Source organism: Capra hircus, chromosome 7, assembly GCF_001704415.2.
Source record: "Capra hircus breed San Clemente chromosome 7, ASM170441v1, whole genome shotgun sequence".
NCBI lineage: Eukaryota > Metazoa > Chordata > Mammalia > Artiodactyla > Bovidae > Capra > Capra hircus.
Window position 1 is genome coordinate 97,751,122 of NC_030814.1, and position 18,467 is coordinate 97,769,588.

An 18,467-nucleotide genomic window follows, 5' to 3' on the forward strand; every position below is an offset into this window, starting at 1 on the left:
AACTTGACCCAGTTTTTTTAAATGACACCAAACCAAAGAATTGCTCCAGACCCTTCTGAGTGAGAAGCACCCCCCACCCCCCGCCTTGCCCATTCTATCCACATTCCACCAGAACTAGAGCTCAGAGTCAAAAGTGAATCTGACTTTTCTCTTTTCTCTCTCTCTCCCTGCTCATAAGCAGTGAAATAATATTTTTTAACTACCTCTCCCATTTTTTTCTCCTCTTTTTTATTTGTTTGAAACACCTCTTTTATTGTTCTCTGCATCTTTCTCTCTCTATTTTTTCGGCTCGTGTGATTTTTTTTTTCCCTTTGGTTTTTCCCCTTCCTTTTCTTCCCCTCCCTCCACCCACCCTTCCTTTGGTTCTCCGTTCCCACCTCCATTTTTTGTTTTCGGTGCTGCCAGGGGCCGCATGCCTTACCCGGACATGTATCAGATGCTGAGACACATGTCTCCGCCCCTGGGTCTGGGGAAGAAGTGTCCGGCCAGAGTGGCTTACAAGGTAGTTTAACCCTTGCCAACCACCGACATCCAGGCACTGGGGATTTTTCAGTGCTGACCAGGAACAGCCAGCCGAGTCTCTTTTTCCAGCGTTACTCTTCTTTTTTTTCCTTTTTCTTTTTTCTTTTTTTCCCCTTTCCTCCTCAAGTAAATGGATCCTGACCGTCCCTTGATTCTAAGCAGTTTCCTGTGTCCGTCCTTTCCGATCAGTGTGTCTTGGTGTTTTGAGACTCTCTTATGGCCAACACGCCGGGGTGGGGAGGGGGGGGAGCCCCCAAGTTCCCTCGCACCTGGTCCCCCAGGAACCAAATTGGACACAAACACTTTGAGAGGTGGTATTGCCGCTGAGCCCAGAGTGGCCCCCATTGCCCAGACCTGGGCAGGCACCTTGCAGAGAGGGGCTTGGACCCCACCTTTTATATCTCAAGCCCCCAGGTCTCATGGTCCCCTATACACACCTGAAGCTGATCTCTGACCTAGGGCCTTGGGGCATCTGAGACCTTCCGGGGAGCACCCAGAGCCTCTCCCCTCTTCCTTGCCCGCTGGAGTTGCTTCCCAGTCTTCTGTCCCTAAGCCACCCATCTCCCCCCAAGACACCCCAACATGCCTCTCCATTGTTCCAGAGTGGGCAGGCGGGCCGCAGCTGGACCCCTGGACCGTGGCACCCTGACGCAGGCCATGCACGCTGCCTTGGCGGGGGCCTGGGGCGGGCAGGCACCATGGCCGACCTGGGGGGTGGTGCATGCTGGCTGAAGGAGCCGCCAGGCGGCTGGGCCGGGCCACCCCTCTAGACCCCTGTCCCGGAATCTCCCTTGGCACCCAAGGACAGATGCTCTGTTCCCCACAACTCATCCACACGAAGTTCAGGGGATGACTTTGACAGTCAACCCCTCCAAAAAGTATGGTCCCATCATTCCGTTCTCCTATCCCACCTTGGCCCCCGCTATGTCTGAGAATCCTTCCTCCCCTTCTGTGCACCTCACTTCCTCCTGTGTCGCGTAACCACCTCCCCACATCCTTACTCCTCCTCCTCCCCCTGGGCACCCCTCCTTCCCCCACCAGCCCTCCCTGCACCGGTCCCTTTTCTCCTTGTCCTGTTGTCCATCTCTCAAGCTCTGCTTGGCTGAGTGTCGGTGTGTGTGTGTGAGCGTGTGCAAGAGAGAGGAGAGTGCCCTCTCCTTCTTGGTCTCTGCGCAGGGCCACCACGGGTTCATAAGCGCCTTGGTGCCAATTTGAAACAAGCGTCCTCTCCACAGAACACTGTGTCTGTGGGGAAAATATTGGAATCCACCCATGTGGGGACCACCCGATACTTTTCCACTGTCAGCTGGGAAGGTGTCCTTTAAACACGAATCCGTGATTTCTGAGATGGGGAGCCGTTTGTGCAGTGCACCGCTGTGCACAGTGGCCCAGTGTGTCTCTCTGTCTACCGCCTCCCTCACCACCCTGCCCCAACCCACCTTTTGTCTTCTGCTCTGAGTTTGCCATTCCCATCCCCGTCTCCAACTCTGTGCTTCCCCGTGTCTGCTCCGGTGGACATCAATCTTCATCTCCATGCCACCTTGTCCTGGGCTGGTGCACACCAGCCCAGCGTCTTCTCCCATGCCACCAAGCATGGGGGACAGAGCCCCTGCCTGGGATACAGGGAATTTTTTCTTCCCTGGGCCATGGGAACACCCTCTCAACCCCTTCCCCATGCCATCGCACAAAAAGCCAAGACCTGGACATGCCCCTGAGATACACTTTCCACGGAGCTATGAATGAGTCTCGAGATTCCGTCTGCATGCGCCCCCGTCCGCCGTTCTGTGTGTCATGGCCTCACTGCATGTCTGAGAGGGGCCCGCCCCATCTGTAGTCGGGGAGCCGCCTGCCTGCCGCTTCTCGGAGGAATGAAGTGGTCTGTGCCCATCTGGTCTGGTCTGGGCCGAGCCGGGGGGGGTGGGGGTGGGGAGCCGGCGGCCCTCCCAGCGGCTGTGGCCATGGACCCCTCTGCCTGGCTGCTGCATGTCTGCTGCGATCTGGCTTGTGCTCTTCTTCTTTGGGGTCAGAATGGAACGGAGCTGTCCAGAAGAACTCTGGGGCAGGGCAAGGATCCGGGCCAACCCTGGAAATGCCACTTCTAGGGTCCAGTAGGCGGGTGAGGAACGGGCAGCATAGGCGAGTCCCCAGTGCGCCCCCTACGGGTCACCAGGGGCAGTCAGGAAATGGAGCGCTGGGACAGGTAACCTGAGGGGTGGGGGGCACCCTAGCCGCTGCCTTCAGAGTTCTTCCTGGGGCTCCCCGGGTAGGGTGGGTCTGGCTTACGGGATCGCGGAGGGGTCCCTGGGAATGACTGCCCTTGCCTTTGGTTTTGTGCAGAGGCTCCTGAGGATGGATCTGCCCGTCGCTGATGACAACACCGTCCACTTCAACTCTACCCTCATGGCTCTGATCCGCACGGCCCTGGACATCAAAATTGCCAAAGGTAAGGGCAGGAATGGGAACTGAGGGGGGGGCGGGGTGGATGGAGCCAGGGCCTCAGAGGACTTGGCAGATTCACCTGCTTCAGTAAATATCCGTGTGCTGAACACCTCTCTAAGCCTGGAGGACACTGACACTTCCGCAGGGGGCAGGGGGAGACCTCCGTAAGGAAGCTGTGAGGGAGTCACGTGGATACCTGGGGAGAAAGCACTGCGGGCAGAGGGACCAGCGGGTGCAGATCCCTTCCGCAACTCCACCCTGAGCTGTGTTGCACTGACTTGCACTTTCCGCATGGGGGCGCCACGCTGTCTCGTGAGCAGAGGCAGGCTCAGCTCCCTCTAGCCACAGTGGAAAGGCCTGAGCTAGGAGAAGGTGGAAGTGTCAGTCACTCAGTCGTGTCTAGCTCTTTGCCACCCCATGGACTGTAGCCCACCAGGCTCCTCTGTCCATGGAATTCCCCAGGCAAGAATACTGGATTCGGTAGCTATGCCCTTCTCCAGGGGATCGTCCCTACACAGAGATCCAACCTGGGCCTCCTGCATTGCAGGCAGATGCTTTAGCATCTGAGCCACCAGGGTAGACCCGTGGGCTAGGAGGACCCCTGACATAAATCAGGGGAACACAGGATAGGGGCTTGGAAGGAAGGCATATGAATTATTTACATTCTGGATATTTCCTGGGAGTCAAAACGACCAGATTGCTGATGGATGGATGTGGAGCTTAAAGAAAGAGCATAAAGGCCAACCCCAAAGCGTGGGGCCCCGGCAACTAAAGGACGGACCCAGCCCCAGTTGCCTGAGAGAGAAGAGATGGGAGGAGCAGGTTTGGGGCCAAGGGAGGGCAAAACATTGGTGTTGACAGTGACACATGGACATGGGGGCTAGAAGGGGCCCTCCAACTCACACTTCTGGCATTCCCCCCACCCCAAGGTTCTGAAGGAAGTGAGATGGTGAGTCCTCCTGGCTTGACTGGAGATGTAGAGTCAGGAGGCATCAAATGCTGACAGGTGTTAAGCCAGGAGACTGGAGGAGCTCTCCAAGGGGATGAGTGAACTGAGAGACCCCCAAAGACTGAGCCTGGGGCCACCCCAGTATTAAAGGCGGCAGAGAAAGAGTGAAAAGGAGAGGCCAGGGAGGTGGGTGGAGAGCAAGGCAACACTGGCTCCTAAAAGGCATCTCCAGCGTTTAAGCACTGCCTGGGACCAAGAGTGACCAAGAGCGAGAACCAAGAGTAACCGATGGATTTTGCGCCAGGGCACCACAATCACTTTGACCAGGGCAGCTCTGAAGACTGAGGACCGTGAGCGATCAATGGATTTTGTGCCAGGTCACCACCGACCACTTTGACCAGGGCAGCTCTGAAGTAGACTGCCCAGAGTGGGTTTCAGAGGCCTAACAGTAGACTGGATGTGACTTGGCAGCTCATGAGACAGCAGGGCAGGGACAGAGGCGCATGGATCACCCAAGAGAAGGAAGTTGGGAGAGTCGCTGGTGGGGAGCTGGGTCCATCGTCCAGCAGAGGGTTGGAAATCTCAGTGGGGCTGAAGAGAGAGGTCAGGGCTGCACCCAGCTGAAGCCCCTGAGAGGTCACCAGGAAGGAAGGCCACACCGCAGACATGTGTTCTTTCCAGGGCCCTGAGGAGAAGAGGGGAAGGAGGCTCCAAGGCCGGAAGTTGCTCAGAAGGAGGACATTTAGGGAGGGAGACCAGCAGGTTCCAGTGAGACAGTGCCTGGTGGGGGCGGGGCAAGGGGGAGGGGCACGTTGAGGACAGACATTGTTAGAGCCAGGAAGCATGGGGATCCAAGTAAAGAGAGCAGGAGGTGCCCCCAAATCGAGCGAAAGAATCAGGGGTGAGGCTGAGACTCGGAACAGCATAAGTGGAGAAGGGGAAGGGTCAGGGCTCAGGCCTTTGACACACAATGTTAATTTCTTTCTCATGCAGCAAGTCAGAGGCAAGTGGTTCGGACTTGCCAGGCATCTCGGCACATGTGTCTAGTCTGGACCTGGGGCCTGTCTGTGTTGTGGCTCTGCCTGCCCCAGACTGTTTGTTTATCAGCATAGTTGAAACTGAATCTGCCTGCAGTGCAGGAGACCTGGGTTTGATCCTTGGTCAGGAAGATTCCCTGGAGAAGAGCATGGCAAACCACTCCAGTATACCTGCCTGGAGAATTCCATGGACAGAGGATGTGGACTGGCACAGTCCATGAGATGGCAAAGAGTCAGACACGACTGAGCAACTAACTGGACCAGTGAGACAGAAAGTGGTCCAGGTCCCCACACAAATAGTTGAAACTGGTCTGGGTCCCAACCCAGGGAGGTGAGGAAGCAGAAGCATGGGCAGCTGCTTTCTTATAATCATGTGGAAAAGTGGACTCAGCTTGCCCACCTACCTGCCCTGTCCTCAATTGTAAACTTTGGCAGAAGACCTCACCTGCTCTGAGCCTCAGCCCATGCATCAGCTAGCAATGCCAAATGACCACAAATTTAACAGCTTAAAACACAGCTATTTATTAGCATATAGGTATGTAGGTCGAAGTCCAGATAGACTCAACTACGCTCTCCATCCGCAGTCTCACAAGCCCAAAATCAAGGTGGCCAGGCTGGGCTCATCTTTGGAAGCTCTGGGGGAAATTTTATTCCAAGGCTTATTCGGGTGTTAGCAAAATTAAGTTGCCTGTGGCTGCAGGACTGAGATCCCCATTTCATTTCTGGCTTCTCGCCAGAGTTTATGCTTAGCTCCTGGGGATGCATCTAATTCTTTATGTGCTCCAAGTCTCTCTGACTTCTCTGCTGCCAAGAAAATGCTCTGCTTTTAGAGGGCTCACCTGATTAGATAAGACCCACCTAGGTCAGCTCTGAAACTTACAGTCAACTGACTTGGGACCTTAATTACGTTTGCAAAGTCCTTTTATAGCAATCCCTAGACTATCGTTTGATTGAATAAGCAGAATCTTGCTGAGACAGAAGGGTAAGCTTTAGAATTATGCCTGCTACCATTCCCGCACCTGTAAAATGGGTCTAACAGTGCACCCACTCTTGGTACATGCATGCATGCAAAGTCGCTTCAGTTGCGTCCAACTCTGCAACGCTATGGACTGTAACCCGCCAGGCTCCTCTGTCCATGGTATTATCCAAGCAAGAATCCTGGAGTGGGTTGCCATTCCCTCCTCCAGGGGATCTTCCTGACCAGGGATCGAACCTGCACCTGTTATGTCTCCTGCATCAGCAGGCAGGGGCTTTGCCACTAGCACCATCTGGGAAGCCCCTACATAATACCTTTGTATCCCAGCTGCTGTTTTCCTCTGGAGAACCTGTGTTTGGGGGTCCCAGGATAGCCCAAAACAAAGATTCAAAAAATGAAAAAAGGCTTGGATTCAGTGATTTGATAGAACCCAGAACTGAGAATTGTTTTACTCACAGTTGTGGTCTATTACAGCAAAAAGATACAGATTAAAATCTGCAAAGGCAACAGGCACCTGGACAGGGTCTGAAAGAGACCAAGAGGGAGCTTCCACTCCCTCCCAATGGAGTCACATGCACAAATCTTTCAGCGATGACGTGTGACAACATGTATGAAGCATTGTCAACCACCCAAGTCCACCTGAACTTTGAGTCTAGCATGTTTATTGAGAATTAGTCATGTAAGCCTGGCTGACCTCTGTTGCTCAGCCTCTCGCCCCTCTAGGGGTCACACTGATACTGCATGGCTCAAGACCCCCACCATAAATCCCACTGCTAGGATAAATTACCTGTGGATGGCGACTGCAGCCACGAAATTACAAGATGCTTGCTCCTTGCAAGAAAAGCTATGATAAACATAAACAGTGTATTAAAAAGCAGAGATGTCACTTTGCCAACAAAGGTCTGTCTAGTGAAAGCTATGATTTTTCCAGTAGTCATATATGGATGTGAGAGTTGGACCATAAAGAAGGCTGAGTGCCAAAGAACTGATGTTTTGAATTGTGGAGCTGGAGAAGACTCTTGAGAGTCCCCTGGACTGCTAGAAGAGCAAACCAGTTAATCCTAAAGGAAATCAATCCTGAATATTCATTGGAAGGACTGATGCTGAAGCTCCAATACTTTGGCCACCTGACGAGAAGAGCCAGTTCATTGGAAAAGACTCTGATGCTGGGAAATACTGAGGGCAGGAGAAGAAGGGGGCGACAGAGGATGAGATGGTTGGATGGCATCACTGACTCAATGGACATGAGTTTGAGCAAGCTCCAAGAGATAGGGAAAGACAGGAAAGCCTAGGGTGCTGCAGTTCATGGGATCGCAAAGAGTTGGACACAGCCTAGCAACTGAGCAAAAGTTCTGCAAAGTTTTGAAAGGGTGGGATTGCTGACAACATTAGAGTGTGTGCAGGGTCTCAGGTGGTGGTGGTGGTTTAGATGCTGAGTCATGCTCCTCTATCCATGGGATTCTCCAGGCAGGCATACTGGAGTGGGTTGCCATTTCCTTCTCCAGAGGATCTTCCCAACCCAGGGATCAAACCCAGGTCTCCTGCACTGCAGGCAGATTCTTTACCAACTGAGCTATAATGGGCTGCTGCTGCTGCTGCTAAGTCGCTTCAGTCGTGTCCGACTCTGTGCGACCCCATAGACGGCAGCCCACCAGGGTCCCCTGTCCCTGGGATTCTCTAGGCAAGAACACTGGAGTGGGTTGCCATTTCCTTCTCCAATGCATGAAAGTGAAAAGTCAAAGTGAAGTTGCTCAGTCGTGTCCGACTTCGCCACCCCATGGACTGCAGCCTACCAGGCTCCTCCATCCATGGGATTTTCCAGGCAAGAGTACTGGAGTGGGTTGCCGTTGCCTTCTCCGGAGCTATAATGGGAGCCCTCTCCTAATCTTGATGAGTTTCTCCAGCCCCTTTAATCTTGCTTCAGGGGGTTTCCTGGCTGCTGATCCCTTGATTAGCAACTGTTGGAATCCACCCTTTGGAATTCAGGAAAGGTCAAGGAGGCTGGAGTCTTGCCCGGAAGACAGGGGGGAGGAAAAAGGCCTTTGTGCCTGGGTGTCCCACAGGGCCCTGCTCAGCATTAATCTGACCTGCCTGTGTTACTACCAGCTCACTGAATGAGAGCCCCATTGGGCACATGCTGTGTGCCCAGCCCTGTGCTCAGCAAGTGGGTCGTGGCAGGGAAGGACAGACGAACCTCCAGCCCTAAGGGGCTGTGGGGAGACAGGCAACAAACAAATAGGCCACTGTAAATAGGTAGACTCTGTAACATGTTCAAAGGCCAGAAATGTTGTGGAAAGGAAAGAAAGAGCAGGGTCAGAGGGTGGGGATCCTGGTCAGGGGTTTAAACTCTAAGTCAGGGGTTCTCAGCCAGGCATGATGCTGCCTCCAGAGATCACTGGCCATGTCTGAAGACAGCTTTGGTTTTGTTTTTTGGCTTTCTCTTTTAGCCTGAACAACTTTTCATAGTAAGGAGCATATGGCAGAAGCGGAAGCTTTTGATGAACTAATAGAAATTGTTGTCAGTTCTAACAGACCAAATTAACACAGAGATGGCAGCAGGAGCTCCCATCTTATCTTACCACCTCCTTCGCCCGTTGCCTTCAATACCCTACAGAGAAGAAACCTTCTTCCTATCTGGGTGCTGGCAGTTCACCCCAGGGAAGGCTGAAGACAGTTTTGGCTGTTGAAACTGGAAGTGGGCTGGCCCTTATGGTACCTGGCATGCCAGGGAGGCTTTTTTTTTTTTTTTTAATGTTTTATTTATTTATTGGCCACATGACATATGAGATGTTAGTTCCCCAACCAGGGATTGAACCCAAGCCCCCTGCTTTGGGAGCATGGAGTCTTAACCACTGGACCACCAGGGAAGTCCCAAGAGAAGCTCTTGAATGTTGCCACGTGCATGGGACGGACCCTGCAACAGAGAAGGCGCACCAGGGGTGTGTAGAGTGATGTAGGGGAGGGGAAGATGCTGGGACACAACTGGTTTCTGGGGGACTGGTGCCCAAATACAGGGGTACCTTCTGTCTTTGAAAGTGAAAGTGTCAGTCGCTTAGTCATGTCTGACTCTTTGAAACCCCATGGACTGCAGCCTGTGAGGCTCCCCAGTCCACGGAATTCTCCAGACAAGCATACTGGAGTGAGTTGCCATTTCCTTCTCTAGGGGATCTTCCTGACCCCTAGACCAGGGATGGAACCCAGGTCTCCTGCATTGCAGGCAGATTCTTTACCGTCTGAGACACCAGGGAGGCCCTGGGAGCCCCAGTATTAACAACTCCGTCCCTGGAGGGGCAGTATACCTGAGATCCAGCCTTGAGTGGATCCCATGACCCCAAGGGAGAGCTGCCTTGAAATCCCCTAAGGATTTTCCCTTCATAGTAAGTCCCCTACATATGAATGAGTTCTGTTCCAAGAGCGTTCATAAAACCAGTGTGTTCCTAAGTCCAAAAGACTAGCTTAGGTACCAAATGAACATAATCAGCTATATAGTACTGTACTGTAATAGGTTTATAATACTTTTCACACAAATAATATATAAAAACAAACAAAAAAGAAAGAAAACATTTTCATTCCTACAGTGTAGTACCTTAAAAAGTACAGAGTATAGCATAACAGCTGGAATACAGGGGCTGGAACTGAGTGAGCAGGCAAGAAGAGCTGCTGACCGGCGGAGGGAGAGGAGGCGGGAGATGGCAGAGCTGGAGGATCTCAGCAGGAGGACATGGAGGGAAGCTGCGGTTTAGCTCACGCCTGGCCTGACCCTGATGGAACGCACGTTCTCATCTTTGAAAGTTCTCAAATTAAAGATTTCATAGGCAGGGTATTTACTGTGTTTCAATGTGAACAGCAATCCTGAATGAGAGATTTCCATTTGAATTGAAGCAGAAGGAGTCTAAGGTGGTGATTCTCAACCGGAGGCATTGTGTCTACCAGGGGACACCTGGCGATGTCTGGGGACGGGCTTGGTTGTCAGGACTAGGGTCAGGGGGTGCTACTGGTAACTAGTGGGTAGAAGCTGAGGATGCTGGAAATCCTGCAGTGCACAGGACGGCCCCACAACCAAGAATGATCCAGCCTCAGTGTCTGACAGTGCCGACAGGGCAAGAAACCTTAACCCTGCCTAAACCATTCACCAAGAACAGGTATCCTTGTCAGCTCAGGCTTCCATAACAAAATAGCAGAGACAGTACGTAAACAACAGAAGTTTACTTTCCCACAGTTCTAGAGACTGGACGTCCAAGATCAAGGTGCCAGCAGGTTAGGTTTCTCCCGAAGGGCCTCTCGCTTGCAAACGGCCGCGCTCTTCTCGCTGTGCCCTCAATGGCCTGTGCTCTGTGCCTATGCACCCCTGCTGTCTGTCTCTCTTAGGGGCCACCCTCATAACCTCATATGACTTTAGTCACTCCCTTGAAGGGCCCATCTCCAAATGCCATTACATTGGGCATTCGGGCGTCAGTGTGAATTTTGGGAGGACACAATTCAGTCCGTAACAATAAGTGGCTTCCTTTTCTCCACCTGAGACAGGAAATACGTAAGTGGCTGGGCAAAAGTGACTTTTCACAGGAATGTCACGTTCTCTTCTTTCCCTTCCCATGTCTCTGAAAAGGAACCAAAGAGGCCCCAGGCACCTCACTTAGCTACAGTGGATGGGAGATGTAGCTATTAATTCCAACTGCTTTCCTAGAGGAAAGAAAATCTGTTATAGGTTGGTGTCAAGGGTGTTGAAAGGCCAGCTACAGAACAGACGATTATTTGAAGGGTCTCCCATAACCTGAGTCCAGGCCCACCCATCAGCCCCACCCCCACACAGCTTGGCCCCAGTGATCTCTGCACATTTAGACCCCGCAGATCCCCGAAGTGAGGAGGTGAGCAACAGCATGAGGTGATAAGTACACAGTGGAGAAATAAAGCCAGGAAAAGGCATAGAAGAGGGGGGCTGCTTTAGGTTGAGAGGCGGCTAGAAGACCTCTTTGATAAAGGCTCTGGGCAGGGACCTGAAGCGGATGAGGGAGGGAACCACACCGATACCTGTAGAAAGGACCGTCCTGGCAGAGGAAACAGCCTATACAAAGACCTGGAGGCAGGGCGATGCTTGGCGTGGTTGCGGAGCACGGAGGAGGTTGGTGTGGCTGGAACAGAGTGAGCAGAGGGGAAAGTAGAGTTGAAGGCAGATGGTTGAGGGTCTTATGGACTTGGGGAGATCACCCTGGGTGAGGTCAGAGCCTTGGAGGGCTCTGAGCGCCGGAGACATGTGACTGATACAGGTGTTCATGGGCGCCCTCTGGTGGCTATGGGTGGGCTATGGGAGGTGGACCTGGGCAGAGGCGACTGCCCTCAGGTGTTCACGAGCGCCCTCTGGTGGGTATGGGAGGACTTGTGCAGAGGCCACTACACTGGTCCAGGCGGTTCAGCTCCCTACTGCCTCCAAATCCTCACTGTGGAACAGGACCTGTGCTTGACTTGACAAAAGACCCTTCTGAAAGGAATTTTCTCAAAATAAAGACACCTGTCTCTGGAGTCACACAAGGAAAGATGAGTGAAAGCACAGAGTGCCTGGCAGATGTCTGTGCTTTGACCCACATCTGCTGAGAAGGAGAAACTGCCCAGGAGGTCCAAAGACAGTCCTAGGCTGGATCCGGAAAATGGAGGGGGAGAAGGAAGGGCCATGAGGACAGATGGTGGGCGACAAGAGGTGGACAGGGAGTGGAGGCAAAGGGGCTTCTTGCGGCTGCCTGGGTGGGTCAGCTATTCAGCCAGCAGGCCCCCACAGATGGTTGTTCAAACACTGAAATACTATTCAACTGACTGAGAGCCGGCCCCTGCCCTTCCCCCAGATCTCCTGAACCTCCTCCCATAATCCAGCAACCACAGGGTTAACATTTGGCCCAGCAGAAAGCCCTCAGACCCTTTCTCTAGCTCTGTCATCAATGTCCCTAACTGCTGGTAAATGTTAGGACAGCACCCCTGTGCCTAGTGTTGGGGGCTGTGAAACAAGAGTTGAAACAGGGTCCAGGCTGATGTATCAGTCAGGATGAATGAGAATGTGCCGCCGTAACAAACAGCCCCAAGGTCTTGAACCAACAAAGATTCACTTCCCACTTGCATTATGTGGGAATTTCTTCCAGGGTCAGCAGGGTCTTCTGTTCATTAGTCACTTAGGGACCAGGCCTGAGTGGGCAACCACTGTCCCCAATGCTACCAGTTGCTGTGACAGATGGAATGAGAACCCAGGAGGGTTCTGCACTGGCCATTAAATGCCCAAAGTGGCACCTCACTCTGCTCACACTTTATCGGCAAGAACTCATCTCATGGCCCCAGCCAATCCCAGGGAAGGCAGGAAGGGCAACTCTTGCATGTACTCAGACAGAGGGGACAAGGAATCACCATGGCTGGGGTGAGGGGCCAAGCGTCAGCTAGTTCCAAGGTCGGCATTCATAGGAGGGGAAACTTGGTTGAGGGACAAACCTCCTCTATCAGGACTATTCCCTGAGGCTTACCCCAAGCTTCCTACAGCAGCCATAGTTCTAATGCTGAACATCAACTACTTTGATCTTCAGACAACTCACTGAGGCAGGTACTATTGCCATCATCCCCATTTCAAAGATGGGCAAACAGGCACAGCACAGTAGACTAACACCCATGTCACACAGCTGGTAAGTGGGAACCAGTCGGTCCCTCTGGATGCTGGACTGTCTCCCACACAGTCTTTCAAAGGCCCTGGCCCTGCTAGGCCCCGCCCAGAGCCTGGGTCAGCAGGAGCCTATGGCTTTGCAGCTTCCCCAGAGGCCAGCTGATGCCTCTCTGTTCCCACTCACAGGCGGAGCTGACAAACAACAAATGGATGCCGAGTTGCGGAAGGAGATGATGGCCATCTGGCCCAATCTGTCCCAGAAGACGCTGGACCTGCTGGTCACCCCCCACAAGTGTAAGAGCCAGGCCCGGCCTGGGACAGAGAGGGGGGGAGGGAAGAGGAGGCCTCGGGATGGCGGGGTTGGTGCATACTGAGGCCCCCACCCATGGTGAGCTCATCCTGTGCCCCCAGCCACGGACCTGACAGTGGGCAAGATCTACGCGGCCATGATGATCATGGAGTATTACCGGCAGAGCAAGGCCAAGAAGCTGCAGGCCATGCGCGAGGAACAGGTATGGCTCCAGCCCTGACAGCCGCTCCTTCCGATCTCCATCACTCTGGGGACACCCAGGCTGGGAGACAGTGTCTCCCTTGTCGCTGTGAGGACCAACCAGAACAGTGGGATGACGTCAGGCCCCAGGACAGGTCACTGAGGAAGGAGGGCAATGGGACAGGTCACTGAAGAAGGAGGGCAATGCCAAGGAGACATAGCCTGGAGTAACTCATTTGCTCCACCAACGCTTACTGGGCGGGGACTTCCCTGGTGGTCCAGTGGCTAGGGTTCCACGCTCCCAATGCAAGGGGCCCAGGTTCGATCCCTACTCAGGAAACTGGATCCCATGTACTGCAACTAAGACCCAGTGCAGTCAAATAAGCCAATAAGCAGAACAAATAAACTTTTTTTTTTTTAATCATTGGGCACCTATGATGTGCCAGGCACCTTTCTCAACTCTGGGTATGCGTCTGTGAGCAAAACAGACCAGAATCCCTGCAGAGCAGACTTTCCAGTTGGCAGAAGGCCAGCAATGATAGATGATGAAATTATATAGCACTGCAGAAAAAAGTAAGTGTCATGAGAAAAAGCAGGGGGTGGGCAAGGGAATATGATTTGGAAGGGGTAGTTTGGGAGGCATTGCTGAGGTAGTGACATCAGAGGAAAGACTTGAAGGAAGAGGAGAGAGAGCCAAGCAGACACCTAGGGGGAAATGTTTCAGGCAGAGAGAACAGTCAGTGCAAAGGCCCTGAGGCCCATGAGCTTGAGTGAGAAATAGCAGGGAAGTCTGTATGGCAGAACAGAGTAAGCAGAGGGGCAAGGGAAGGAGACGAGGGTGGGGAGGCGACAGGACGGATTATTCAGGATTTGTGGGCCTTTGACTTTTGCTCAGAGTGAAGTGGGAGCCACAAGTGTGCCTCAGGAGAGGTGGGAAGTGATCTCTTGCAGCTGCTCACTGGTGCTCTCTGGCAGCCTTGGAGAGTAAGGGCTGGAGCTGGGAGCCTGGGAGGAGGCAGTGGTCCTGGACAAAACTGATGAGAACCAGGATGGGGGTCATGGAGCGGTGAGAAGTGATCTGGTTATGGATGGATTTAGAAGAGTCTAGAGGACTCGCTGATGGATCAGACTTGAATGTGTGTGTGTGTTTTAGGGTAGGGGTGGGTTTCAAGAATGGCTTCTAGGATTTCACCCCCGGGGTGGGCTAAGCATACCTTCCATAGCCTCCCCACTGCAGTCTTGAAACCAAAGCCTCAGCCTGGGACACCCTCTTCCATCTGTCCCCTCTCCCCCCACCCCCCCCCCCGGCCACCTTGTGTACACACGCTGCTCTCTGCTTCCCCAGAACCGGACACCTCTCATGTTCCAGCGCATGGAGCCCCCATCTCCAACACAGGAGGGGGGCCCTGGCCAGAACGCCCTCCCCTCCACCCAGCTGGACCCAGGAGGAGGCTTGTGAGTGTCCCTCTTGGCCAGAGGCAGGGGAACAGGGCTGCTGGGTGCCAGGTGCAAAAGCCACGAGTGCCCACCATCACCCTGGCCTCTGTGCCCCACACAGGATGGCTCACGAAAGTGGCATGAAAGAGAGCCCATCCTGGGTGACCCAGCGGGCCCAGGAGATGTTCCAGAAGACGGGCACGTGGAGCCCAGAGCGGGGCCCCCCCACCGATATGCCCAACAGCCAGCCCAACTCTCAGGTACCTCCACGGCCCCGCCGCCCCCTTGGCTCCCCGGCCTGGGCAGGACAAGAAGGAGGGGTCTGGGCCCCTCACCTGCAGCTCTGCACACACTCGGCCAACTCTCCCCCCCCGGGGTCCCTGGCCAGGCGGCCCCAGGGCTCAGCCAGCCTCGCCATCTGCCCCGCAGTCTGTGGAGATGCGAGAGATGGGCAGAGACGGCTACTCCGACAGTGAGCACTACTTCCCCGTGGAAGGCCAGGCCCGGGCCGCCTCCATGCCCCGCCTGCCTGCCGAGAACCAGGTGAGAGCTTTCACCCACCACCCTGGGGACTGGACTTGGCCTCTGGAGTCTCAGCTTCCCTGTGCAGCCCAGGGACCCAGGGCTGGGTGGGACTCCTGCACCCTTGGCTGCAGCAGGCAGGGTCCACACCTCTGGAACCTGCAGAGGCCCCAGTCCTCTTAGTTTCTCCCTGACGGAGGGCTGAGAGGGGTCGAGGTTCCTCTGGGGCAGGGCACCATGGTCACCGCCACGGGGTTTGTCTCTGCTCCGTTTGGGGATGCTGAGGCCAGAGGATGTGGAGGACACCAATCAAGGATGTGGAGGGGGGGTGGGAGGGGATGTGTCAGGCCCCCGTGAGAGCTGCAATCAAGAATATCCATGCATGCGCAGAGGCGCATGCACACAGGGATGGGTGTGCTCATACAGCGTACATGCTCTGGGGAACTTGGCAGGTCCCAGGACCTGGTAGCATGTCTGGGGTGGTGCCCGGGAGTTGTCCCTCTGTCTGGTCTCTGTGAGAGCCGCTGGGGAGAAGCAGGTGTGTGTGCCTGACGCGTGTCTGTGTGTGGCTGCTTTACCCAGCTGTGGGCTTGGTTGTCGGGGGGCAGGGTCCCACCGCCCCCGGCCCCCCAGGACAGAGGGGCCAGAAGCATGGCTGGGCTGCCCACCCAACCTGAGAGGCAGGGCGGCATGTCTGACTGTGGCAGGCTGCCCATGTGCTGTGCCGTGGCATCTGCACGGGGTGGGCGTGAGGGGGGCGGGGCTGTGCTGTGCCTGGCCGGGCCAGGGTCGCCCAGGGGCGTGGCCTCTGGCTGCTGGGAACTTGGGTGGGAGGCACCCAGCCTGCATGTGACTGTCCAGTCCCATCCCGATGGGCCCCCCAAAGCCCAACCAGGACTGAGCTTCCGGGCCCCAGGAGAAGGGGGGCCCAAGCCAGCTGACGGTCATCCCACCCCACCCCCGAAGCTTGAGTGTCAGCGGAGCCAGGGCTGGGGCACGTTGCATGAGGCAGCGTCCAGAGCCAGGCGCCTGCGGCCACGTCGCCCCTCTGTCGGTCTCGTGCCTTTGCCATCTGTGTGTTCCGTCCCCGTGGGAGGAAGGCCAGCCGGGCCTGGGGTCGCCCACGCACCGGGGACATTAACCTCTCTCTCCCTCCCCCTCCCCCCACTCAGGTTCTTCTCTCCCCCCGACCCTGGCATTCTCCTCCATCTCCCACACCACTCCCTCTCCCTCTCGGCTTTTATATTTATTTCCTTCTTTCTGTTTTTTCTGTGTGCACCATCCCGTGGGGCTGTGACAGAGGAGAAGGGGCCGGCCACGTGGGAATGACCTCAGTGTATGTACCGCGCCCGCCCACCGCCCAGCCGGGCTCCGGCCCCCTCTTCCCGCCCACCCCCCCTCGTGGGAGTTCTGTCATCTCTCCGGGTCCTCGGACCCCACCCTTTCCTTGCAGACCGCACCCCCTGCCCCCTACCCCGTGGAGCCCCATCCTCATGTGTTGTGTTCTGTGTGCCCCGTGTGTGCCCTGGAGGGGTGACCCCGCCCTGCCCCCCCAACCTCCCACCCTCTCTTCAGAGCCCCCCAAGCCTGGCAGGCGGGCATCCATTGTTCCAAGAAGCCTGACCTGCAGCCCTGCCTGGCTCACTCTTTCTTGGGGGCTCTTTCCCATGACACCACCCATGAACCTCTGGGCCCACAGCCCCGCGTCCCTCAAGACTCCACTCTCAGGCAGTGCCACTGGGCCAGGCCCTGGGCAAGACTGCTCTGTCTTCCTTCTCTCCTCTCCCAGCCGCAGGGAACCCAGTTCCACCCAAGGGTGCAGCGAACACACAGGCCCCCAAGCTGCAGGCCAAGGATGAGGAGAGCAGGTCCCTCCGGGGGTCTCAAATGCCAGGCCAGTCCCTCAAAGGCTTCCCATAGAAGCTGGTGGGCAGGAAAGTCCCTTGGCCAAGGAGGACTGTGTGCTGGGTGCCTGGCCCTGGGCTGATAGGCCTGGCAGCAAGGAGAGGCTGAGGCTCCTCACCCGCTTTGGAGAGCAGGCCGGGCTGCCCAGGGCTCCCAGGTTTGTACTCCGGATGGGAGAAGCTCTGCCCTTCAGCCAGCCTGCCTGTCCCAGCAGGAGGTGGAGAGAATGGGGCCTCCTGGTGGAACCCAGGAGGAGCTGGGGAGGGGACAGAAGAGTCCTGGAGCCTGAAGCCCAGGGCTCCCCCCACCAGACCCCACCTCTGGATGGTCACACCCCCATCACTGATGGCGGATGGGGCAGACCAGGACTGCTGTGTCCCGGCCACTGACCCCGGCCCGCCGGCCTGTTCCCCTCCACCCCAGACCATCTCAGACACCAGCCCCATGAAGCGCTCGGCCTCCGTGCTGGGCCCCAAGGCGCGGCGCCTGGACGACTACTCCCTGGAGAGGGTGCCGCCCGAGGAGAACCAGCGGCACCACCAGAGGCGCAGAGACCGCGGCCACCGCACCTCCGAGCGCTCCTTGGGCCGCTACACGGACGTGGACACAGGTGGGTCGCCCTGCAGGGCCCAGGGACCTGAGGCTGTGTAAGGGGACAGAGCAGGGGGAGATAGGGGGAGAAGGCAGAGCAGGGTAAACACTGAGTGAGGAAAGACAAAAGGGCCTGGACAGGACCCAGGGGGACCGAGATGCGCCAGCTGCTGCTCACACCCTGGTGACCAGCTCTCCCCCACACCCCCACCAGGCCACCCTGGGCCCAAGGGCAGGTGCCCGCAGGGCCCACAGCCCTGCTTGGAAACTGCCCACATGCACGTCCCACGCCGCCCTTTCCTCACAGCCATCTGTCTTTTCTGACCCCATGCGGCCCCAGGCTTGGGGACAGACTTGAGCATGACCACCCAGTCTGGGGACCTGCCATCAAAGGAAAGAGACCAGGAGAGGGGCCGGCCCAAGGACCGGAAGCATCGGCACCACCACCACCCACACCACCACCACCCCCCGCCCCCTGACAAGGAGCGCTACGCCCAGGAGCGACCGGAGCACGGCCGGCCCCGGGCCCGTGACCAGCGCTGGTCCCGCTCACCCAGTGAGGGCCGGGAGCACATGGCCCACCGTCAGGTGGGTGTGGCAGGAGGCACTGTGGACCCCTCCGGGAGAGGATGGGGGGCCACAGCCCACAGCCCCCCCTGGGCGGGGTTCCCCACTCCCTCTGTGATCTCTGACCTGCCCACCATGGGGTTCCCTGAGCCAGGGGGTTGGGCTCGGGCAGGGGTGGACACTGCCCCCTGCCACTCTGGCTCCCCACTCTGCACCCCAGCCCCCTGCCCGCCTGCCACCCCGCTCCCCGCCGCCCGCAGCTGCTTCCTCTTTGGTTGTGGATCACGTTTGAGTTTCGGGCCAGCAGTGGTCTTTACGACTCACGCCCACCCTGGCTACCTTCTGCCTTTTGCTTTCCTTTAACCCGGCTTCCGTTTTTTGTTTCAATTATGATTTCTGTC

At 56.1% G+C, this 18,467-nt stretch overlaps 1 protein-coding gene across 18 annotated transcripts in view; it reads left to right on the plus strand.

Annotated features, from left to right (window-relative positions):
• CACNA1A (calcium voltage-gated channel subunit alpha1 A) overlaps nt 1–18,467 on the plus strand; it is a 250,975-nt gene that overhangs the window by 230,546 nt on the left and 1,962 nt on the right. For 10 of the 18 annotated variants that reach the window (XM_018051221.1, XM_018051220.1, XM_018051224.1 and 7 more), the window contains 9 exons: nt 2,860–2,965; nt 12,741–12,848; nt 12,966–13,066; nt 14,390–14,499; nt 14,603–14,741; nt 14,911–15,024; nt 16,304–16,339; nt 17,332–17,518; nt 17,840–18,087. In XM_018051221.1, the coding sequence (XP_017906710.1) occupies nt 2,860–2,965; nt 12,741–12,848; nt 12,966–13,066; nt 14,390–14,499; nt 14,603–14,741; nt 14,911–15,024; nt 16,304–16,339; nt 17,332–17,518; nt 17,840–18,087 (1,149 nt within the window). The other 8 variants (XM_018051222.1, XM_018051229.1, XM_018051226.1 and 5 more) reach the window with 3 other exon arrangements.